Source organism: Helianthus annuus, chromosome 3, assembly GCF_002127325.2.
Source record: "Helianthus annuus cultivar XRQ/B chromosome 3, HanXRQr2.0-SUNRISE, whole genome shotgun sequence".
Lineage (NCBI taxonomy): Eukaryota > Viridiplantae > Streptophyta > Magnoliopsida > Asterales > Asteraceae > Helianthus > Helianthus annuus.
In genome coordinates, this window is record NC_035435.2 from 142,196,638 (window position 1) to 142,219,339 (window position 22,702).

The following is a 22,702-nucleotide window of genomic DNA, read 5'->3' on the forward strand; positions in this document are numbered from 1 at the left end:
CTCCATTCCAAGCAAAATAAATCCAAGCAGCTAGTAGCCACATAAGTATGTTATTTGCTTGTACTCACAAAAATAAAGTTATTTATATAAGCATACATGTGATACAATGGCATACAAAGAGAAAAGCACTTTTAAACCATGATTTGTATAAAAATAAAATAAAAATAACACATTCTTATTTTGAAATCCAAGATCTGTTATTGTCGATGAACCCTTTGTACCAATTTTAATTGTTTATACTTTATATTGCTATACCAACTTTGATGTATATACTCAAAAATAATTTAGAATAATTTAAAATAATCCAATCAAAAATAATTTTTTGATATTTTTTTTATAAAGAGCGCATCACATACGTGATGTGCTCGCATCGCGCCTCACGCATCACGCATCAGATTTTTAGACGAAACGCATCGGAGCGCATCACGCAATTTAAAACCAAGGTTACAACATAAAAAGGATTATAATTAGCAAGTTTGACCCACTTATAAATGAGTCCATTATGGTGTGTTTTATCTCAAAATGTCAACAGAAAATGATACTTACCATCACGCACAGGTGCCTTTGGATGAGAGCAATTACGTATAATGCCAGGAAGAAGGTTCTCAAAATACTCTGTTCCAAGAGCATCCACAACCTAAAAAAAGAGAGATCGTTTGTTAACATTGGTCCGAATAGTCAAATCCGTATAATTTTTATTTACATCAATAGTACGTTGGTTGTTTTATTTACTTTATAAACCTAACAGTTCCATAATAGTTTCCTTCAGATATCCTTGCCAAAATAATATAGCTTGCAACATGAATAAACAAAACAAATCTAGAAAGATAATTCTTTCAAACATCTACCTTGCAACATACACTAACTTAATAACTCTTAAAAACATTGTGTACCTGAACATTTCACCTACTAAAATCCAAACTGACTTCTAACCTACTACGAAAGTCAAGTCAATATGTTATTTATACAACAAAATTAAAGAAAGTGTACACATTAAGAAACTGCCATGTAATTGTGCTTTATTTAAAAAAAGAGAAGATTTCTAAGTGTGTAGAGTTACCTAAGGCTATCGGAATTCCCTTCGCTCGTCGGAAAGATGCTACAGTCAGGCTCAGAGTTTACACAAAAACGAAAGCACCATGGCTGCAAGGGAGGTTGCAGATGAAGATCTACCATCCTTTAACCCTGCCAAGCCAAGGTGCCATATTCAACAATATTTAATTGGAACTTCGAAATCATCATTGCCTTATTGAAAACTCTAATATAGCAAAGGGGGAACAGAAGAAACAAAGAATGAAGGACACAAGGGTAATCAAACCACAGTAATCGTGTCCGTATCATCTCAGCTGCAGGCCATACCCTTTTCTATTCATCACCCGAAGGTGAAAATCAAAATCATATAAACAAACAACATGATATCAACTTTTAAAACCCTAAGAAAAAAAGGAATAAGTTAATTGATATTCAAATCCAACATGATTACAAAACACAACATCGTTATATCATGTATATGAGCTTCCTATCAGTTTAAGCTAGCTTCGAGTTTCTCAAATCTTTCAAAATTCAAGTCAAACTCAGAACTATTTCAACTTTGTGAAACGTACATCTTCAATAAAGTCACGACTAACAAAAATCGCGTAAATTAATACAAATCTAACATCGAATCATATACACAAATTCATAAACCCTAACGAACCTGTAAACAACATATCCTCAACGTTCACAAAAAAAAGGAATCAAAAGAGTTGAGAATGAACCGGTAAACCCTAACGAACCTGTAATCTTTTTTTCTTTCTTTTTCAAAGTTCGATCTGCAAATGATAAGAGGAGATTCAGATCTGAACTTATAATAATCGGTAGGTTAGAGCATATCCATATCTGAAAGATTCAGTGAGATTCAAATACTCTATGAAACTGACCGACAAAGATGCTGATTCACCATCGGATTTCTTTGCCGATGACATTATTCGTCTTGAAGCTTTTTGAATCGAGAAGAAACACAAACCCTAGAAATCGCTTGAACTTAGAAGAGAGGAGAAGTAACTTTGAAGAGAGAAGAAAGAGAGAAATGGGGCTGTGAATTGAATTGAGAAGAAAGAGAGAGTTGATTTAATTAGTTCTGATGTGCATTAAATGGCCAAACAACTCCCCATGCAATTCAAATTTGCCTCCTAAAAAATTTACTTTCTATATATTAATAAACTCAGATTTTAATATTTATATATATAATAAATAATTTGTAATTATGACATCACCTTGGACTACGTGGCATACCTGAGAGCTTGACACTTAGGCATTTCTATGTCATCATCTAAGCTCCCTTAATAGATAGTATAGATATGTTCGGGTTAAGTTATTCTACAACTCTTATTTGTAAGAAAAAGGATTTATAGAGTGACAAGTGTTCAATAACCTAAAACCTAAACCCACTACACCATCACCCAAAACCTAAACACCCACCCCCACCCCATCCCACCACCACCCAAAAACCTAAACCTCCCCCCCCCCCCCAAAAAAAAAAAAAAAAAAAAAGAAAAGAAAAAACTATACCTCACCCAAAAAAACCCCCAAAAAACCTTAAAAAATCCTAAACACCCACCACCACCCAAAAACCTAACCCCCCCCCCCCCCCCTCTCGACAAAAAAAAAAAAAAAAAAAAAAAATTGGCTGGTGATGAGGGGTTAGGTTTTTGGGTGGTGGTAGGTGTTTTGTTTTTTTTTTTTTTTTTTTTGTAATGAGTTTTTTTAGAAGCTTTTGTACCCTTCTTACAATAAGAAGCATTTGTATTTGATCCTAATCCTATATGTTCAGATGCAAACTACTTTATCTTTGTTTGTTGCTATATCATTATCTGTTCAATTCCCCACTTTCCCCTTTAGTTTTTTTCTACGGAGGCCAATATGTGCACACTAAAGGTGCACAAACCGGTTAATTTTAAAAACCGGTTATACCAGTTAATTTGACTTTTTGATTTTAACTGATTCGGTTAATTAATCGGTTATTTTCAGTTAATAACCAGTTTTTTTTCTGATTTTTTCGGTTAACTGGTCCGCCGGTTAAAAACGGTTAATAACCAGTTCCTATACCGAATATCAATAACCGGTTACTAACCTATGGTTAAAAATAACCACTAACCGGTTATTTCTTGATCGGTTATTAACCAGTTACGTTCGGTTAATAACCGATGCACCTCTACATTTAATAGATCTTAAAATAAAATGGGGCCTAAGAGAAAGGGAGGCCCAGCTTTAGTAGGCTTACCCTTGAACCGGCCCAGTCCAATTTTCAACTAAATCTTGTAAATGTACTCTATGAACTTGAGAATTTGTAGATATGTTGAAGTAGTTTGTAGCCAATCTTGTAAACAAATTGATGACTCGGCGGTTTCCAGCGTGAGAGCTTCTAAATCTAAGGCCGACTCAGATGCAACGATTGAGATTGACACCCCAAAATAGAGGTGCACAAAAAACCCGAACCCGGACCCGAACCCAGAAAAAAAAAACCTGAACCCGGGTATTAGAAAAACCGGGATTTTTAAACCCGAACCCGACCCTACCCATAGGGTAGGGACCGAGTATGCATATTCAGTTCAATACCCGAACCCAAACCTGGGTTTTTTCATACCCGGTTTGTACCCGGGTTTTCAGTGTATCCGGGTTTCCATAAAACCCGTACCCATGTTTTCGTAATACCCAAAACAGGGTTTTCATAATACCCGGACCTGTGTTTTCGTAATACCCGGACCCGTTGTGTACAACAACTTTTTTTTGAACGTTTAGAACTTGTGTGAGGCTTTTTTGGGCAGATGTCAAGCCATACAATATGTATAAATATATGTTTCCATTATATTTCTATGTTTTATGCCAAAAAAAAAAAAAGAATTGAAAAACCCGATTTATAGCTGAACCCGAACCCTACCCTACCGTACCCGACCAATACCCAAACCCTCCCCGAACCCGAAAATAGGGTATTCTAATACCCGGGTATAGAAAACCCGAACCTGAACCCTACCCGAACCCGGGTACACAGAGTAAAGATTTTTTGGCCAATACCCAGACCCGAACCCGACCCAGATATGATCAATACCCGAAAAGTCAAAACTCGATCATACCCGTACTCAGGTATATACCCGTACCCGGGTATACACTCGGACCCGGATATTAAGAAAAACCCGGTTTATGCACCTCTACCCCAAAACATGTTTAGCAAGTTGAGAAAGAAAAGAAAATTTCTTTAAATTTAACTTCCGCCAACTTGAGACATCAAACATATCATCTCCTTTTATCTTTTTCTTCGTTCCATCACGTAAATGAATATCAAGTTCACTAGTATTAACCCATATTCAGTATTTTTTTTCTCCAAATATAAATAACCCTCCTCTACATCACCAACCTTCTCACCATCAACCAAACTAGAAGAAGAAATGTATTTGTCATCATTTTATAAACATAAAAATCATGAGACATTAGTTCGTCATATATGACACATTAGTTATTTATAAAACCAATCTGGAACATGGGTTACTACTAGTGAATTGATATTTATTGTGTGATAGAACCGAAAAAAGATAATCTCCGGATGATACGTTTGGTGTCTTCGGTTGTTTTGCGGATGCCAATCTCAACCATTGCATCTGAGCCGACTTTTAGTACTAGTGGCCGGGTCATAGAAGCTCTCTTACGCCAGAAACCTTTTGAGTCATTACTTTGTTTACAAAATTAGCTATTCACTACATCAATAGACTTGCAACGTTCTCACTGGTCTCGAGTGTGGCAGTAGGCATGACCAATAAGTTAACTATTAAGTTCGGGTCTTGCGGCAATGGAATATTAATCAACCAACCATAATCATAGTTATGTGAAACATGCTTAAAACAAATCCATTAGAAGAAGCACAACTACAACAATGTTATAACATGATTTGTCTCGGACACAACCACCAACATAACAAGAGACTTGTAAGGTCTATGACAAACCTTGCGCACTACACCAACATTGCTCAACAAACCTCATCGGCCTCTCAAAAATTTAGGTTGTTAATTCCAAGCTCAATCTGCAACTCAAAGAAAGACGAATATAAAAACTGTATATAAGAGTAAGTAAACAATGATGATGGCTCTGATACCACATGAACTTGATCTTGATGGGAATATTCCTACTTATAATACAAAAGAGAATCAATTAGGATCAATAAGCGTTAATTGGAAGTTAAAATTCCCTAATTAGCATCAATGGTGGTTTCCAATATAAAATACCTTATGGCTGGGGCTGAACTGATTCGGTATTTGTTCCATCCTCTGACTCCATTACAACCTTCGGCGCAATTGGAGACTGTAGACAATACAATACAATACAACAAGTAAAACGATAACAACTCACTCAGAATACGTTTCAGGTAAAAGAAAGTATGTATGCATCTATGTGTATAGATAGAGAGAGAAAGGGAGCTCGCCTCAGAAGTGAGATCTTGAATAACCGGGCCAACAATTTGAGGCTTTTGTGGGCTTACAGAGGCCTGTTTCTTTAATCTACCAGGCCCAGTGTCCACAGTAGGAGCATCATCATGTTTCCTCCTAGAACGCCTCTCAGAGGAAGGAGAACCAGACTCTTGAGCATCTCCATTTGAAGTTTTCGTAGGAGTGCGCCTTAATGATCTTTGACGTCTATACCCTTGAGGGAAAATATAGGAAGGAAGTTCTCTCCTACGCACATGCGACAAAAATATATCCATCCCCGGTCTCCAATGTGCATAATTGTTCACCTCTTGCTTAAAACCGTCCACTGTTCCCCTAATATCGAATTGTTGATTTTCTTGAACTTTCACACCTGGCTGCCTCTGAAGCCCCATAAAATACGCACAATGTGAACACGGTTTTGATGTGTCAACGTACTTGTTTGGGAACGGATGGCACTGTAACATCCCACCTGTATCACGTTCAATCTACAAATCACAAGAGGTTATATTTGTATGGTTATGTATAGATAAAGATTAAAAATGAATGGGTTTGGTTGATCTGAAACACTTGTCTCATTATTATAGGAGTTAATTATGTTGTTCGTCCCTGTGGTTTGTTGAAAATAACCATTACAGTCCATTAGTTTAAAAATTGAAAAAACAGTACCAGTACTTTCACTTTTGTAACAATTACAGTCCACCCTCACTAACCCCATCCAATTATTTTGTTAGTTTAGTTGAAATGACCATAATGCCCTTGTTATTAAAATTAAAATATAAAAAATAAAGAGTTAATTACGTTTTTCATCCCTGTGGTTTGTTGAATAAAACCATTACAGTCCACAGGGACAAAAAAACGTAAATAACTCTTTATTTATTTATATTTTAATAACAGGGTCGTTATTGTCATTTCAAATAAACTAACAGAATAATTCGATTCCGTTAGTGAGGGTGGACTGTAATTGTTACAGAAGTGAAAGTACCGGTATTGTTTTGGCAATTTTTAAACTAATGGACTGTAATGGTTATATTCAACCAACTACAAGGACTAAAAACGTAATTAACTCCTTATATATAGCTTGTGTGCTAAACATGATTACCAAAAAAACCCGTTCTTGACATAGTATTACACTAGTCATATAGATAAGATGGACCTTCAAAGTAAGTAATCTAAGACGGGATTCAACCCATCCTCTCCATGAAAGCAGATTACCGGCATCTGCAGCAACAATGTCTACCTGCAAGTAGTTTTTATACGACTCGAAAAAAAGACAAGGTTCAAACAGAGCACTCCAATTCGCTTTGTTCAATTCGATATCCTAAAATTGCATTCAATAACAAGAAACACGTCATCAATAACAGACATATTCAAAGAAGGTAGTAAATATGGTACAAAGAATGCGGGATTTACTTTTACGGTTTTACCTCGCAAACCTTATTTCCAAAATGAAATTGTTCCACGATAACACGGAGAGTACTTGCGGAAACATTATAACTAGAGTTCATGCAAGGGTACGCCGGGGTGATAATCGGCATAAGATGAGTTCGGTCACGGGCCCATTTGCGTGGGTCCCATACGTTAAATCCGAGATCATCCTCTTCAATTGGGCAAAGCATGACGGGGTTGGGCCAACGCCAATGTGTATATACTCTGAAAAAACGAGAAACCAGCATACTAGGTAGTGCATTGGGATAAAGCTGGCATACCTGAGCAACTAAAAGAGCCCAGTTCACACCACCGAGAAACCCCATAACCTAATCGAAATGTGAATCGTAATAATTATCAAATTACAAGTTCCATGTAAAACGAGTAAAATGCCATTTTCGTCACTGAGGTTTGGTCATTTTGCGACTTTCGTCCAAAGGTTTGTTTTTTCCGCATCCGGATCCTAAAGGTTTGAAACCTTGTCATTTGCATCCAAATCGTTAACTCCATCCATTTTTTAACGTTAACTCAGGGGCATTTTCGTCTTTTTAGACATTTTTTGTGATGATTAAAGGGTTTGGGTGGGGAGAAAGTCAACAGAGGTGGATCTTTATTTTTTCTGGTGTTTTTTTTATTTCAATAAAAATGACTAAAAGACATAAATGCCCCTCATTTAACGGAAAAACATGGATGGAGTTTTTATTTCAATAAAAATGACTAAAAGACATAAATGCCCCTCATTTAACAGAAAAACATGGATGGAGTTTACAAGTTGGATGAAAATGGCAAGATTTCAAACCTTTTGGATCCAGATGCGGAAAACAAACCTTTGGACGAAAGTCGCAAAAGTGGCCAAACCACAGGGACGAAAATGACATTTTACGTATGTAAAACCAATAGATAGCAAAAATCTTACATTTGAATAAACGCCACGCCTCTTCGCCCAAAATTTTAAACATCTAAGTGTTGTGCGGAAGTTCTACAATGTTTTTGACGGTTGAATAGATGTTAAAAATAAAAACTGCACACACACACACATATATATAACTGTTGACAACAATACGTGCCTCCACATTTGGAACAAGTTTAAGAATTTGATCAGCAACCCGACATCCGTTAAGACTTCGAACAGTTTTCTCATCAATGTTGTACAGAACAGAATTATGAGAGATATCCAAATCCTGTCACAAGTTAGTTTCAAAATGAACAAACTATCATTCAATATAATGAAAAAATCATTATGGTACTTACTTCTGGAACAATCCGTAAAGATACACTCGCATAGAGAAGATCGATAGATACTCCTTGGAACTTGAACTTCATTACAGGAACATGTGCATCGTCAACCGGCTGAAGGTCTGATACTTCTTCCATCTCAAACAAAATATCATGCAATATAACGAAAAAATCATGCTGAAAAAGATATGTAAAGTTGATTTAAGCATTAATACGACCGCATCCACGATCCACCATATATTAAAAAAACACTTTCAGCTAAATCCGTTGATCACCTCTCGTGTCACATATGATGGCCCAATGCATAGTGTATCAATATCAGCGTTGGGACCATGTACCTGTAACCAAAATGTTACACGAGTAACATGGTACACTTAACTATATCTATGCAAACTACAAATAGTTCAAAAATGTATATAAACATAAAACAATGACTACATAAACCAAAAGCTCCGAAAGGCTCTTTCTTACCCCTAGGCGATAGGACCCGAAGGTACGAACGATACCATTAGCTTCCTCAACCATTGTTTCTACATACCCTTTTTGGCGGGTTAACAGCTTCACCCAATCTTTAATAATCTAGAACAAAACGCTTTCACTTACAAATTTGATTTTACTTCAAAAGAAATAAGAGAATAGTAGAGAAAGAACAGAGTTTTAAAAAATAAGGTAGCATTTTATACAAATTATATACATTAACTATTAAGGTGTTAAAAAGAACCTGATCCAGACGACGAAGAACCTCTTCTCTTCTTGCAGTTTCTTCTTCACCCTCATAAACCCCAGAGTCCCTCAAAAGCTTACAAAAAATATATATAAATTAATTATTGAAAAGTTAGAAGAAAAACTTATAATGTAAAAAATATACGAATTGGTCAAGTGGTCAAAGAGAAGCATATGTCTACCTTTTCCAACATTGCATTCCTGTGAATGTCAGCTTCGGTCGGTCCAGCATATGATATCGGTTCCACCACACCATATTTCTTCACAGACGCCTTTTGTGGCGGTGGTGTTGGTGAAGAACCATTCTCTATATCAAAATCCATCATCTCAAAGCAACCAAAACTCTACAACAAACCTAAATTCAAAACCCTAACTTCTTAAATTCTGAGGAGCATAAAATACATTTACAAGTCTTAAACCCTATAAACACACCAACTAACATTCATAAACCTTAAAAAAAAAAAAAAAAAAAAAAAAAAAAAAAAAAAAAAACCTAACTAACTAGCAACAAAATTATTAATTTAACGGAAGCAAATTGGAACCTAAAAAAGGAAACTCTAATAATCCAATTGAAATTGAGAAGTTACAGAACATAGTAAAACTTACCATACAGCTATTAAATTGTAAATTTGACAATAAAAATCATTAAATAAATAACATAATCGCTGAATTGAATCGTGTCTGAATCGCTGCTAAGGATTATGCATACATAAAATCATATAATTGGATCCAAACACAAATTTCTTATAGGAAAAACAGAAACAGATTTGTGGAAAACCTGAGGGAGAATGACGTCACGCAGTGCATCGTAGACCGGCGTGAACCGGAACTGAAACTGTTTTCAGGTGGAATTTTCCGGTGGGTTTCTGATTGGGGTTTTGGGGACTCAAGTCAAAGTCTTAATTTCCGGTGAGATGTACTTTTTTTTTCAATCAGTGTGTTTTTATTTTTAACTTTTGTAGTTTTGCCATTAGTGTTAAATATGAATGGAATTGGAATCTACGCCAACTTTATTTAAATTATCATAAGATATTACTAAGTTTAGAAAAATATAGGATTTCATGTAGTGAGATTTAATCACAAAAATACTTGGGTTTATTTGGTTAGACTTAATCATAACAATTAACTGAGTTAGGGTTAAAGGACATAACTTACAAGGGTTTGCAAACATTAAGTACGTTTTCTTTAATTATTGAAGACAAATGACACAGTTTGCAATAAGTAACATAAATGACGATTTTTGTAATTTACTCTATATCTTATTATATTAGATCAGGTATCCTTGTTTTACACAGGTTTTGGTTTCAACAATGTAAAATATATAGATCATAGGTATATAAAAAACTTTTATCAATGAAATTAAAAGTTTTTACATTATATAGTAAAAGGATTACGGTTATAATTCACAAACCTAGCTCTACACAATTTATAAATCCCTAAATAATTCCTAATGTATAATATTTGTTGTTTTATTTATAACTTTTCCATCTCTATTCAATATTTTTAGTTTTACTCAATTAAAGAGTATATTAAATAAATTGCAAAGATCGACATAAGTTATAGATGTAGATTTCATAAAAGTGATAAAGTTAATAATACTGATAAATGTATGTGGCATAGCAAATGTGTATTTAGTTATAGAATATGGGGTTTTAAATTTATACTAAAAGAAAATTGCAATGATATACTAACTTACCTGAATCCCAGTGCTTATTAAAATTCATTATTGCACGGTTGAGCTTTAGTGTTATTGCATTTATAGTTGATAATTCTAATTGAATCAATCTCCTTAGTTCAATTTTAAGGCAACTAGGGTTAACCCTTACGCACACTGCGCGAGGATGGACAGGTTAAACTGAGGCTCAGACACGTTTTCATCATCATAGCCGTAAACATTCCAAAGTAGTGATAAATTATTGAAAACAATAACATGTATTTGGATGTTTCACTTTAACTCCGCAATATTTTTTATTTGGCATCAAAATTGTTGAGGGGAATTTTCCTAAATAGTAACTTCATCTAATTGGTCTATTAATTTTAAATATTATATTTAGGAATGAGCACTATTAAATATAAAAAAAATATAAAGGATGGAGTTTTCATTATTCTATCACATGCATTATAGATATCCCCAATTGATAAATTGACAAATAAAAGAAACTCCAGCATTATTTTTAGAGGTAATAATTGACAAATAATTGTCTTCTATTTTTGTTTTTAGGGTATTTTAGGAATTTGAATGTAAAGGACATGTAGTTGCCTCTCAAAGAGTTAATGTTGCATAGAGTTAGATCATGAATATCCATGCCTCATTTGTACTTTTCTTGCATCAAAACCTTGTAAATTAAGAGGTCCAATCTAATAATAACACTACCTATTTTTATATTGAATGGTCCAATAATTTAGTGTCACCACCTACTTCTACTATTCATTACCATTTGCTTATTAATATTAAATTAATTAATTATTAATATTAATATTAAATTAATTAATTAATTAATAATTAATATATAGTAATATATAGTAATAATATATAGTAATAATAATAATAATAATAATAATATGAATCATAATATCAAAGTTACCGAGATTGTAACCATTATTAACACTACTTTTTCTTTTTAACGTCAAATTTAGATCAATGACGAACTACTGAAATTAATACTATTGATTACTGCACAATGAAAACAATCGAATATAAGGCATCAAATGCGTTGAGTCTGTATGCACCGGTTGGATTGATAAGATAAAATCGTATATATTATTTTAAATATTTAAATCATTCATTTGTCCCATTTTAGACTAATGGGTGTGGCTAAGGGGCGTTCTTGGCGTTTTGGTGGGCGTTGCCTGTTTAGTTGCCAATAGTGTTTGGCATGGGGCGCTGGCCTAGAGTGATGTGTCTGGCGATGGTTGGCTGGGTGTTGATGACCGATTGGCTGGGTGTCTGGCAACGCCGGCCTGACCACACCCTACTTTTTTGAGTGTGAACTGGTGAATGCCCACACTTATCACGTATCGAGCAATACTCCCAACCCAAGCCTCTCCATACCCCATAATATTAGTGATAAAATCTTGTCCTTGCATTATTTTTATTAGCAGCCCTTTATACATGTGACACTCATATTTTTAAGTCATAAACAACAAGATTTGAAAGTGATACTTAACTTATAATAATTCTTTGTAAGATAATATATTAAAATCTTAGGCTTGCTATTACAACACACATATATAAACAACTAATAGAGTTAAAATTATTTTAAATCTATATATATGCTCAATTATAATTGAGATATTTAATTAATTTCATAGGAAGTTGTATAATAGTTTACTAATATTCAATATTCTTTAAATTAGAATATTTTTTATTTACAGATTAAATAAATGGTATAATGTATATTTATTGTATATAATTCTGTAAGAAGAAAACTTATTAAACTGATTTTGGAATTTGTTAAAAACTTATTAAACTTTTTTTTTTGGAATTTGTTAAATTAAAAATGTTTAATTGCTTAGTGATTAAGTCTTCTAAATTATATTTGGAAAAGGGCAGGGATTCTAGAATTACAATACTATGGGTTACTTTGATGGTTAAAGACTAGCTTTTCTTCGAAGGATGTAAATTAAACCCTAATCTTAATTATGTCTCCACGTTTATCTTTTGGACGAATTCAACTTCACTAGAAGCTTGAAAATAGATTATACTCCTTCAACCTTAAAAAATAAAAAAAATTATTTGTTGTTTGTAACGCAACCGCATGGATCTTGAAACCAGAACTTATTATATAGAGTTAACTTTCGTTTTGCTCCCTATGGTTTGGTCATTTTAACGGTTTTGCTCTAATAATTTAAAAATAACCATTTTCCTCCTTGATCTTTCAAGTTTGTCGCCGGTTTGCCCCTGGCTCTAACTCTGTTAAAACGTTTAATTAAAAGTAGGGGTATTTCGGTAGTTTACTCCCTGGCTCTAACTCAATTAAAACGTTTAGTTAAAAGTCGCGGTAGTCGTAGTTGGCAGGTGGTAGTTGCAGGTGGTGGTGGATGGTTGTGGATGGCGGTGGCCGGTAGAAAGAGTGGTTGGAAAGATGGGGGATCAGAAAAGAATTACTTATATACATGTAAATAAACAAGTTATAGGTTTATTTAGGTGAAAAGACTTACATGCCCTTGCTTTTGTCTATAAAATTACCAAAATACCCTTCTAGTTAATGGATTTTTTGGATTGAGTTAGAGGCGGGGAGCAAAATGACGATAAGTTAGAAAAATCAGGGAGGAAAATGGCTATTTTTAAACTATTGGGGCAAAACTGTTAAAATGACCTAATCACAGGGAACAAAATGGAAGTTAACTCTTGTATATAACTAATAAAACTTAAAAAAAAAAAAAAAAAACACACACACACACACTATTTTTATTCATTGTTTGTAACGCAACTGCATGGATCTTGAAACCAGAACTTTTTATATAACTAATAAAATCGTGTTGTACTTGAATTTCACACCATTGTAGGATTTATTTCTCTTCCACATCCAGAAACCCAACAAATTTTGGGAAAACATGAAATAACATTACAATAAGAAAAATTAGTTAAAATTTGAAATTAAAAGTATTATTAGTTAAAAATAAATATTTGTGAATCTTTATAAATTCACAGAAAAAAAAAGTTATACTGAGTTATAATTGTAATACATTCCTTAAAGGATTGACCCTCCCTAAAGATTATAAATCTTTAAAAATAGAAAATCATATCTATTATGAAAGGATTCATTATTTCGTATATCTAGGTGTGTTCATGGTTTTGTTTTAGCATGTCAAAATGTAAACAAGTTAACCGATGATGTTTTGTATGTAGCTTGTAGTGTGGTCGCGTCAAAGAAAAGTGAGAAGAAAAAAAGATGTTTTCGAGTGACAATTTAGGACGGAAATTAGGGTTTCGGAAATATGAGGGTTAATGGATGATTTAACAAGGGTGAATATGAACAACTGTGGCGCCAACGACATCCGTAAAGGGATAGTGGCATGGTGATGTTGGGAGGAGTTGTCGTGGAAGATGAAGAAGAAAAGGGCATTAGGGATTTTTGATTATAGTGTTTTTGTTTCTTAATTAAAAGGTATAGTGGTTATTTTATTAATTTTGAGATATTTTTAACACCACTTAGTGAAAAAGATCAAACATGTTACTCATGAGTGAACAGTGAGGACCATATATGTAACAGTAAACTTCCGTTTTGTTCCCTGTGGTTTAGTCGTTTTAACGGTTTTGCCTCAGTCCTTTAAAAATAGTCATTTTACTCCCTAATGTTTCGGTTTTATCACTAGTTTGCTCCACGGCTCTAACTAAGTTTAAATTTTTAGTTAATGTAATTTTAAAAAGTGACCTTATGACATTAACTATCCATATAATTTTGATCATCTTGAATAAAAGGTAAATGGAAATGGTTTATTAAGGGTTTTCATGAGTCTTAACTCTTAAGTGTGTGTTGATTATTCAATTTCATTCCAAAGTTAGACATATAAATGTACAAACATTGCTCACTCAATGGAAAATGATTACGAGACCCTAAGTTAGACATATAAATCTACAAACATTGCTCACTCAATGGAAAATGATTACCAGACCTTAATACTTGTTAAAAGATTGATTTTTTTTAACTTAAATCTTTTGCTAGGTTATATATGTTATCTGTCACTTATATACTACTACGTATAGAGTTTTTCTGAGGTAAAAAATATCAGACATGTTATATTATTAATACATGTCTATATATTTGTGCAACGTGCATTAAATTCGAAGGGTCATGTAAAATGATAATTATGGTGACTAATTAGAGTTTCCAAATAATTACCATGATTCAACTCATTACATCACTAGTGGGAGACATGCGCGTTGCGGCGGAGTCAATAACGCGAGACATGAACAAATCACCAACTTACAACCAGTAAGTTATAAAAAACAATAGATTTGTCAATTAAACAAATGCACTACTTAAAACATGATGTAAAAGTTCATATGGAGCAAAGTTCGAAAAATATATGTCGAATGGACCCCTTTTTGGTAATAACCTACTCATATAAGGTTCGGGTTGGTGAGGTTTGGGTGGCTTTGAATTCGAGTCGGGTTTTGGGTTTTTGTTTAAAAAAAGGACAGCCTTAGACATGTTGGTTGCCAAGGGATTCACTCAAAAGTCAGGCATAGACTACAATGAGATCTTTTCTCCTCTAGTTAAATGTTCGTGTCCACGACTGTTCCCGGAGGCACGTTCCCGATCTCATTCTTGTTGTTCAGAAACAAGCGAGTCGTGTGATGTTTCTGAGCCACAACGAATGTAACAAACGGACGGTAGTGTTTGGTGTAAATGGCTTTCTTCATATCAACCATTTCTTTATTCAGAACCATCTCAAACTGATCGTCACTAACACCGTCACGGTACACCACAATCTTGTTCGGTTTCACTTTGTTGACTTTAGCGTAAGTGTTGATCAGGTCCAAACACACGCTCCCGAAATTAACAATCTCCTATTTACGATGCCCTTGTGGCCACACACAAGCGACATAACGAGTCGCACCACGGTCCACCGAGCCAACAACTGCTGCAATAGATGGAGACTCGGAGTTCATTGCAGCCGGGTGATTGACATCTGCTCCAGCAAAAATATAACGATCATCTTAACTGAAATGAGGAAACGGCTCAACAAGCTGCACGTTGCAACCATCTAACTTCGCGTTTTATGAAAGAGCACAATTTTAATGATCATTATGAACACATTTTGTTATAATGAAAGATACAATGGGTATTTTAATTTAAATTATTATCGCTATTATTTAAAAAATTATTCTTATACCAAAATTTGTTTTGTTAAGAATGGAACTTAAGTCTAGACCTATGTGGCGGGAGAACAACACCTGGATTGGTGATATTAGGGTTGCACGGGTCAGTTCGTTCGGTTGAGTTTTGAGCGTATACAGACATAATAAGTCAGAATCATTACCTGATAATTAAATGGTTCACAATAATCCACACCCAAATGTACGGCTGCCACAACTTCTGGGCTGGTTTGTGGCTCTGGATGTCTATGATACCAGCGATCAGCAGCGAAGACCGGGTGAGTGGTTGTGTGTCACTGTACTGGCGTCGAGTACTCGAAAAATTAACTGATCTTGAAGAACAAATCATTAATTGGTTTCGTTGTCGCATAATTGGCATTAAAAATGATAAATATGAAGTTCACCTTGATACCGACCTCAACCTCAGTTCATATTCAGCTTTTATATGAAAAAAATGTGGTTTACAAAATGACTACATATCATTTACATTCGCAAGTGATTCACATCTTGAATAATTGTATTTGATTTCTAATTACAACTGCTAACCGCTAGCGATTATGAATGAACAAACGGGTCAAAGGCGACACAAGCGAATCCAAAACCTTACAATATTTTAAACGGTTTTAATATGAAAATTAGTTATTATAAAGTTAATTTAAAAAAAAAAGTTATAAGTTTTTAGTTTGGGCCTTTTGCAGGTCAACCCAACCTAGCCCGACCCATTTTGACCAGTGTAAAAAGTGGCCCAACCCAAGCCCATTTCAACCTGTTACCCAACCCGACTCATCCATTTTGCATGTGAGAAAGGGATCTTACCAGACCTCGAAGACGTTTTTGGGCATAAAGCGTTAGTACTGGAGCAAGTGCAAACTGTTTATATCCCTTTGAAACCAGTGCAACAAGAACCCTTTTGAAGATATCAATTCTACGAACAATCAAGTCTTCAGCCCACCAGTCAACAAGAGAAAACAAAAATGCATAAGTAAATACCTTCGGTAAAACAGAAATAAAAAATGCATGAGTAATTTAATAGGAATACTAAATTATGGCTTTTTTTCTCACAGCAGTAAACAAAAACATTAAAAAAAGTAATAAATATAACAATAAGAGAATTGAAAGGCATTTTTACATCAAAAGCAGCTTACCCTTGATGCTTTGCAAAACGTGAAAGCTGATACAACTGAACTGTTTCATTTGAGGCATGACATGCTAGAAGTAGATAGTTACGAGGCTGCACCATCCACGCAAACCTCATGAATAAACCGGAATACGCACACATCGCTGCACCAAAAAAGTTAAGAGAAAAAAAAACCCGCAAAAGTATAACTATTTAATAAGAAAAAAACATTCATTTAATGTATAGCTGCTACTCGTTCAATCCAATCTTGAATGGTATCTGTGATGTGAGGAACAACCTGAACCAGGTGGACATGTCATACAGGTTGTGTTTCGGTCAAATCGGGGCGGGTCAGGTTGATCGATAAAAACTTTTTATCCATTTTATAAAGTTTGAATAATAAGTTGCCCGAAAAATCTTTCCAGTAGTAATATTATTATTACGCGTTAACTTAAGATCAATGAATTGTGCTTAATGTGTACTCGATTAAACAATGATGGGTCTTATAGTAAACTTACATCTCTAAGAACAGGAAACTGAATTTCTAGCGAGCTCCAATCGTTAATAGACTTCGTCGAAGTCAGAGCGACTTTCAGCCTGCAGAGAATATGATTGAATGGGTCAGTTTCTAGGTTTTAAAAATCGCACCTGAGGCGCGCTGCCACCTAGGCACGACGCACATCAAGGTGCAAGCCTTAGCACGCTTTTTACAAAAAACTCCTAAAAGATGCAATTTTTGAGGGTTTTACTGGTCTTAGGCGTACGCTTCATGCATATAGGTTATTTTTATGCATCAAACTGTTGTACGATAGGTTTTTTGGCCTGTACTTTTAGATAAATCATATATAAACCTTATTTATAGCTATTTTTTAAATAAGGGATGCTAAATACCTATGGAATATATATAAAAAATATATAATCACTTTGCGCCTCGGGCACGAAAAGCCTGACGCATTTGTGCTTTGCGCCTTGGTTTTAGACCTCGTCGCTTTTGTGCGCCTCTTACTTTTAAAACCAAGGTCAAATTAGGTTATGGGTTTATCTCTAACGGGTCAAAATCATTATACAAGATCAATTGTATCAATAACCACATCTATTTTTTAGAGCGGCAACTGTATCAATAACCAACTTCATAGTTCACAGCGAGATTTGGACCCATGACCTCAAACTCAGTACCTGGCTCGGGCCAGATGAAGCATGCAGGTAATTTCTTAGATTGTTTTAACTCAAAGGTTTAGGTTAACATTAGTACTATTATTAAATGTTTTGTAATTTTAATAGGGAATGCGTTAAATATTATTAAGAAATGGTCAAATTAAGAGTAAGCAGGATGAGAAGTCACATCCTTCCTAGCATATTCCCACTGTTTTAGAAGCTATTATTTTACTATAATGTGTTCATAGTTCATACAATAAACATGAACCGTTAGGCTACGAACTAAAAAAGAAGAAGATAAGATAGTAATACCTTTAATGAAGCACCACCCACAAGTAATCCATTAATGTCTTCTTTTTTGGCCAGCTAAGCAGAGTTTCCCACATTTACAGATCCTGAGGAGGTTTAAAATACCACGGAAGATTAATATGTAAAACTGTATATACCATGGAAGATTATGAATGGATCTGTTATTTATTGGAAAATTATGAATGGATCATCCATACGGCTGCACATAAACATTTGGAAATTTGAATCAACAAATTCAGGCTCAATATCATAAAAGAATCGAGATATTTATCCCAAACGCCTTTTGAAACGATATTATGAGTAGGTTTCATAATATATAACTACGGATCAGATAATTAAGATTAACATTACAAAAATAACGATCTACAGACCAACTTCTTCGCCATCATCACAATCTGAAGGACCCACTTCTTTGCCACCAGGCTCTTCCCTCTAGTCCTCTTCAACTTCAATCTCATCTACGAATAACCACCAAGCAAAAAAAGAGAAATTCAATTATAGAAAATCGTAATGGTGAAACAAAAGCGTTGCAGAAAGTGAAGTTATACAAATTCAAACCTGGTTTATGCAGATCCACTGAAGTTCAAATTAAATCAAGAAAAGATAGATTTACGACTGGGATGGTGATGAAAGATCAAACCTAATCGAACTCAAAACAAAAAGACTATATATGACGAAAACTAAAAACCCTAGAGAAACACAAAATCAATCATAACCACTTACTGTTTCACCTGTTCGTATCCAAGCAACTGCAGAATAAAGAAATTGAATCTGTGATAGCATTTGTTGTTAACCTGACCTAATGATAGTCGATTTCCTATTTGAAGTTGGAGGCGGATGCTTATGTAGTGGCGACGCTATCCCCAAGCCTGCACCAAAAACCTTACCCTGTCTTTGATTTGAAACGAAAAGGATCTAGGGTTAGTGAAAGGGTGAACAGTGACTTTAAAGAACCTTTTGTGGTTGTAGAAGGGGAATTCGGAAGAGGTGATGCAACCCAACCGACTTCAATTTCATTATGACATTGCTCCATGATTAAGAAACTGAAGAATTCATTGAACCTTGTTAAATGAGGGGCAAATTTGGGAGCGGTGTTGAAAATAATGGAACTTCATGGCGTCTTAAAAAATTGAAGTGAAATTACATTTTTATCTATGGGAAATGCTTATATATAGATATATAGATATAGATATAGATAGATGGGCAAAACTAATTACAGGAGTCCTTAAGACCTTTGGTAGTTTGGTAGGATAATTTTTGGATATCAAATGTTACCGTTTTCTTATAAGACTATGGGATATGGGGCTTGGGTTGGGGCGTGTCATCAACCCGGGTGGGCTTGGGTTTGGGTGTGACCCTTGGGGCTTGGGTTTCAAGCTGGGCGTGGGGTGGTCTTGACAAGCTAACATGGCGGGCTCTCACTGGACAAACCAAACTAGCCGTTGGCCAACGGCTATGTTAAAAAAAAATATTATTTTTTCACTATAAAACTCACATTTTTCTTCCATTTTTTACCACATTCAACCACATCTTCTATAATCATCTTCAATTCTCCTTCTACAAAACGAAAAAATGCATCCTCATAACCGTGCTTATGACCCGAACAACCCGTATGCATTCCAAGAAAATAATCCTAGCCCACCACCCAATCGTCCAATGCCTCGTCCATTTTTCATACACTCTTCTATGCCTGTTGAAGCGAGTTATGCATCGTATATTGGGAATCGTTTGTATACTAACTTCCCACATAACGACGATTCGATACCTACCAGCGGGTCAGCCCAGCGAAGCCCACCAAACCCACGCCCCAAACCCCCGCCCCACCATACCGTGTTGAATGTGGGTCACCCCATGTCTGCCCCCCAAGCCACGTGTCAACTTATGCCCCAACTTAAGCCCCACCATACCCACGGTCTAATATGATCTCTTAATTTATCATCAGCATAGTAATTGAATGAAATGTAAAAAAAGATAAATATAATATCATCCCAATTAAAAATTTCTAATTTCGCAATTGCTTTACACATTTGCGCTATTTTGGATGTAGAGATGAAATTCTCAAATAGATTAAATTAGTTTCTTTATTTCAAACATATTATTATTATTATTAATATTATTATTAATATCTATTAATAACACAACTGAAATGAATAGTTGATTTTGTGGGGGTGAGATCTGATTGGACCATTTTGACGATGGTGCCTCATCATCAATTTCTTTAAATTATACTTGTTAAGATGTATGAATATACATAATCTTGAGCTATTAAATTAATATTTGTTAATAGCACAATTGAAATGAACAATAGATTTTATGGGGAGTAAATTACGTTTTTGGCCCCTGTGGTTATATCAGTTTTCTATATTAGCCCAAAATAAGAATTTTTAACGTATGTGCCCCCATGGTCCGTATATCTAACCATTTTGGCCCCTGAGTCTAACTCAACCCCAAACCCTAGTTAAGTGTTAATGAAATGACAACATTACCCTTTAACTAAAAAACAAAAATACCTATAAATATTAAAAAAAAAAAAAAAACAACAATGGGTACATTTATCTTACTGTTACTGAGACCCACCTTTTATCTTCTTCCCAACTTTACTTTTTCTCCTCTCTCTCACTCCAGAAAACCACCTGCAACCATGGCTCCTCTATCCCTTTCCTTGAGATCTGAGGTAAACAACAACACCACACAGGCCAACGTCGCCATCTTCCGACGGATCTGAGGAAAACAAGAAGCACCACGTCGGTCCATTTCTACTCCTCCACCATCTGGTCACACGACCCACACCCCGGTCCATTTCCACTCCGCCACCATCGATGAAGATAAAAAGAGGTAATTATGCATTGATGCATTTGGAGGTTCAATTTGTTGGACAATTTCATCTTTATCAACAGTTTGATAGGTTTGATTTTAAAGTTTGGATCAGGGCTTGGTGGCAAGAACGATTTGATGTATGTTTTAACTTTTAAGTTTGAACGAGCTTTTGACCGGAGATTGGTGTTGAAGGTTGTCCATTTTGGTGTTATCTATCTTGATTATCATGAATAAAGTGAAGTAAAATGTATGAATGATCTGATTTTGATACAAAGTGATTTATACTGTTAGTAACAGAATTGTTTAAAAGAGAATGAGTAAATTATGTTTTTGCCATTGAATCCATCAAGAGCTTCCCTGTTCTTGTGCGTACCTGGCTGGTTGAAGAAGATGATGGGGTATTAAATTGTATTTAATAGGTGTTTGATCTATAGAACAAGGATTTGATTTGATTCTTTCGTTAATTTGGATTTGATTTTGTTTGGATTTGATTTGATTCTTTCGTTAATTTGGATTTGATTTTGTTTGTGGGTTTGTTTTTTAATTTGGATGGATATGGTTATTGGGTTTTGATCAAACATTATTGGTGTGGTAGTTGTGGAGGTGGAGGTGATGGTCATCGACGGGGGACTGATGTGGTGTGGTCGGTGGCTGAAGTGTGGTGGTGGCTGAGGTGTGGCAGAGGTGTGGCTGAAGTGGTGTTAGTCGGAGGTGTATTGTTGCAGGTTGTGTTTTGCGGTGATGGGGGTGGTGGTGGTGTGGTGGTGGTGGTAGGAGAGAGAGACTAGAGAGAAAGATGAGAGAGAGAGTGTGTGTGTGTTCTGTATATATGATAATTATTGTTTCTTTTATATTTTATAAATTAGTAAAAGTAAAGGGGGAGGGGAAATTACAATTTTACCCATCATGTGCAACCCATGTGACCAAGAAGTTAACCAGAGTTGGGGTTTGGTTAGAATTAGGGGCCAAAATGGTTAGATATACGGACCATGGGGCAGATACGTTAAAAATTCTTATTTTGGGCTAATATAGTAAAACTGACATAACCATAGGGGCCAAAAACGTAATTTACTCTTTTATGGGGATAAGGTCTAATTTGGCCCTTTTGACGGTGGTGGTCTCATCACTAATTTCTTTAAATTATACTTGTTAAGATGTATGAATATACATAATCTTGAGCTATTAAATTATTAATATTAATATTAATATTTGTTAATAACACAACTAAAATGAACAGAAGATTTTATGATGGTGACATCTAATTAGGCCCCCTTTTAATATTTGTTAATAACACAACTAAAATGAACAGAAGATTTTATGATGGTGACATCTAATTAGGCCCCCTTTTGACAATGGTGACCTCATCACCAATTTCTTTAAATTATAGTTGTTAAGATGTATGAATGAATATACATAATCTTGAGCTAGAATACTAGTCATGAATTAGGTAATAAACTTGTCAAACTATTTTATTAAATTTACTTGGATATTAATCTAGAAGTTAAGCATATGCTATTGATTGGACTATACCCTTATCTCAACTGCTAGTACCAGAAAGCTACAAGAATTTGCTGTTACAAAATAGTCCAAATTTGACCACTAGTGCAACAAAAACATTTGAAGCACTAAAAATGGACA

General features: G+C 34.9%; 1 protein-coding gene and 1 long non-coding RNA gene across 10 annotated transcripts; both read right to left on the minus strand.

The window, feature by feature from the left end:
- Positions 1-4,828: 4,828 nt before the first annotated feature.
- Positions 4,829-9,787, minus strand: LOC110929792 (nuclear poly(A) polymerase 4). 4 transcript variants are annotated; one of them, XM_022172971.2, is made up of 14 exons: positions 9,619-9,787; positions 9,023-9,195; positions 8,839-8,916; positions 8,589-8,696; positions 8,393-8,455; positions 8,133-8,294; positions 7,949-8,062; positions 7,798-7,860; positions 6,881-7,210; positions 6,610-6,774; positions 5,453-5,941; positions 5,256-5,331; positions 5,126-5,155; positions 4,829-5,053 (listed from the first exon to the last, which is right to left on the minus strand). In XM_022172971.2, the coding sequence occupies exons 2-12, from the start codon at positions 9,164-9,166 to the stop codon at positions 5,257-5,259; spliced, it is 1,791 nt and encodes a 596-aa protein (XP_022028663.1). In that variant the 5' UTR covers positions 9,167-9,195; positions 9,619-9,787; the 3' UTR covers positions 4,829-5,053; positions 5,126-5,155; position 5,256. The 4 variants fall into 4 exon arrangements, with proteins under 4 accessions (XP_022028663.1, XP_022028662.1, XP_022028661.1 ...); XM_022172970.2 differs by having other exon boundaries at positions 5,126-5,158; XM_022172969.2 differs by lacking the exon at positions 5,126-5,155 and having other exon boundaries at positions 9,023-9,184.
- Positions 9,788-14,717: 4,930 nt separating this feature from the next.
- On the minus strand, positions 14,718-19,362 carry LOC110929793. Of its 6 annotated transcripts, none has more exons than XR_004889512.1 (9): positions 19,202-19,362; positions 18,806-19,116; positions 18,619-18,705; positions 18,251-18,333; positions 17,302-17,380; positions 16,812-16,947; positions 16,483-16,607; positions 15,831-15,998; positions 14,718-15,479 (listed from the first exon to the last, which is right to left on the minus strand). It is a non-coding gene; the product is annotated as an uncharacterized LOC110929793 (long non-coding RNA). The 6 variants fall into 6 exon arrangements; XR_002587409.2 differs by having other exon boundaries at positions 18,806-18,887; positions 18,979-19,362; XR_002587408.2 differs by having other exon boundaries at positions 18,806-18,887; positions 18,971-19,362.
- Positions 19,363-22,702: the final 3,340 nt, after the last annotated feature.

Coding starts and splice junctions, on each gene's coding strand:
- LOC110929792 (XM_022172969.2), bottom strand. CDS start 9,166: ATGATGGATTTTGATATAGAGAATGGTTCTTCACCAACACCACCGCCA. Junction 7,861..7,948: donor AACTTGTTCCAAATGTGGAG/GCACGTATTGTT, acceptor AAAACATTGTAG/AACTTCCGCACAACACTTAG. Junction 5,332..5,452: donor TTCAAGATCTCACTTCTGAG/GCGAGCTCCCTT, acceptor TATTGTCTACAG/TCTCCAATTGCGCCGAAGGT.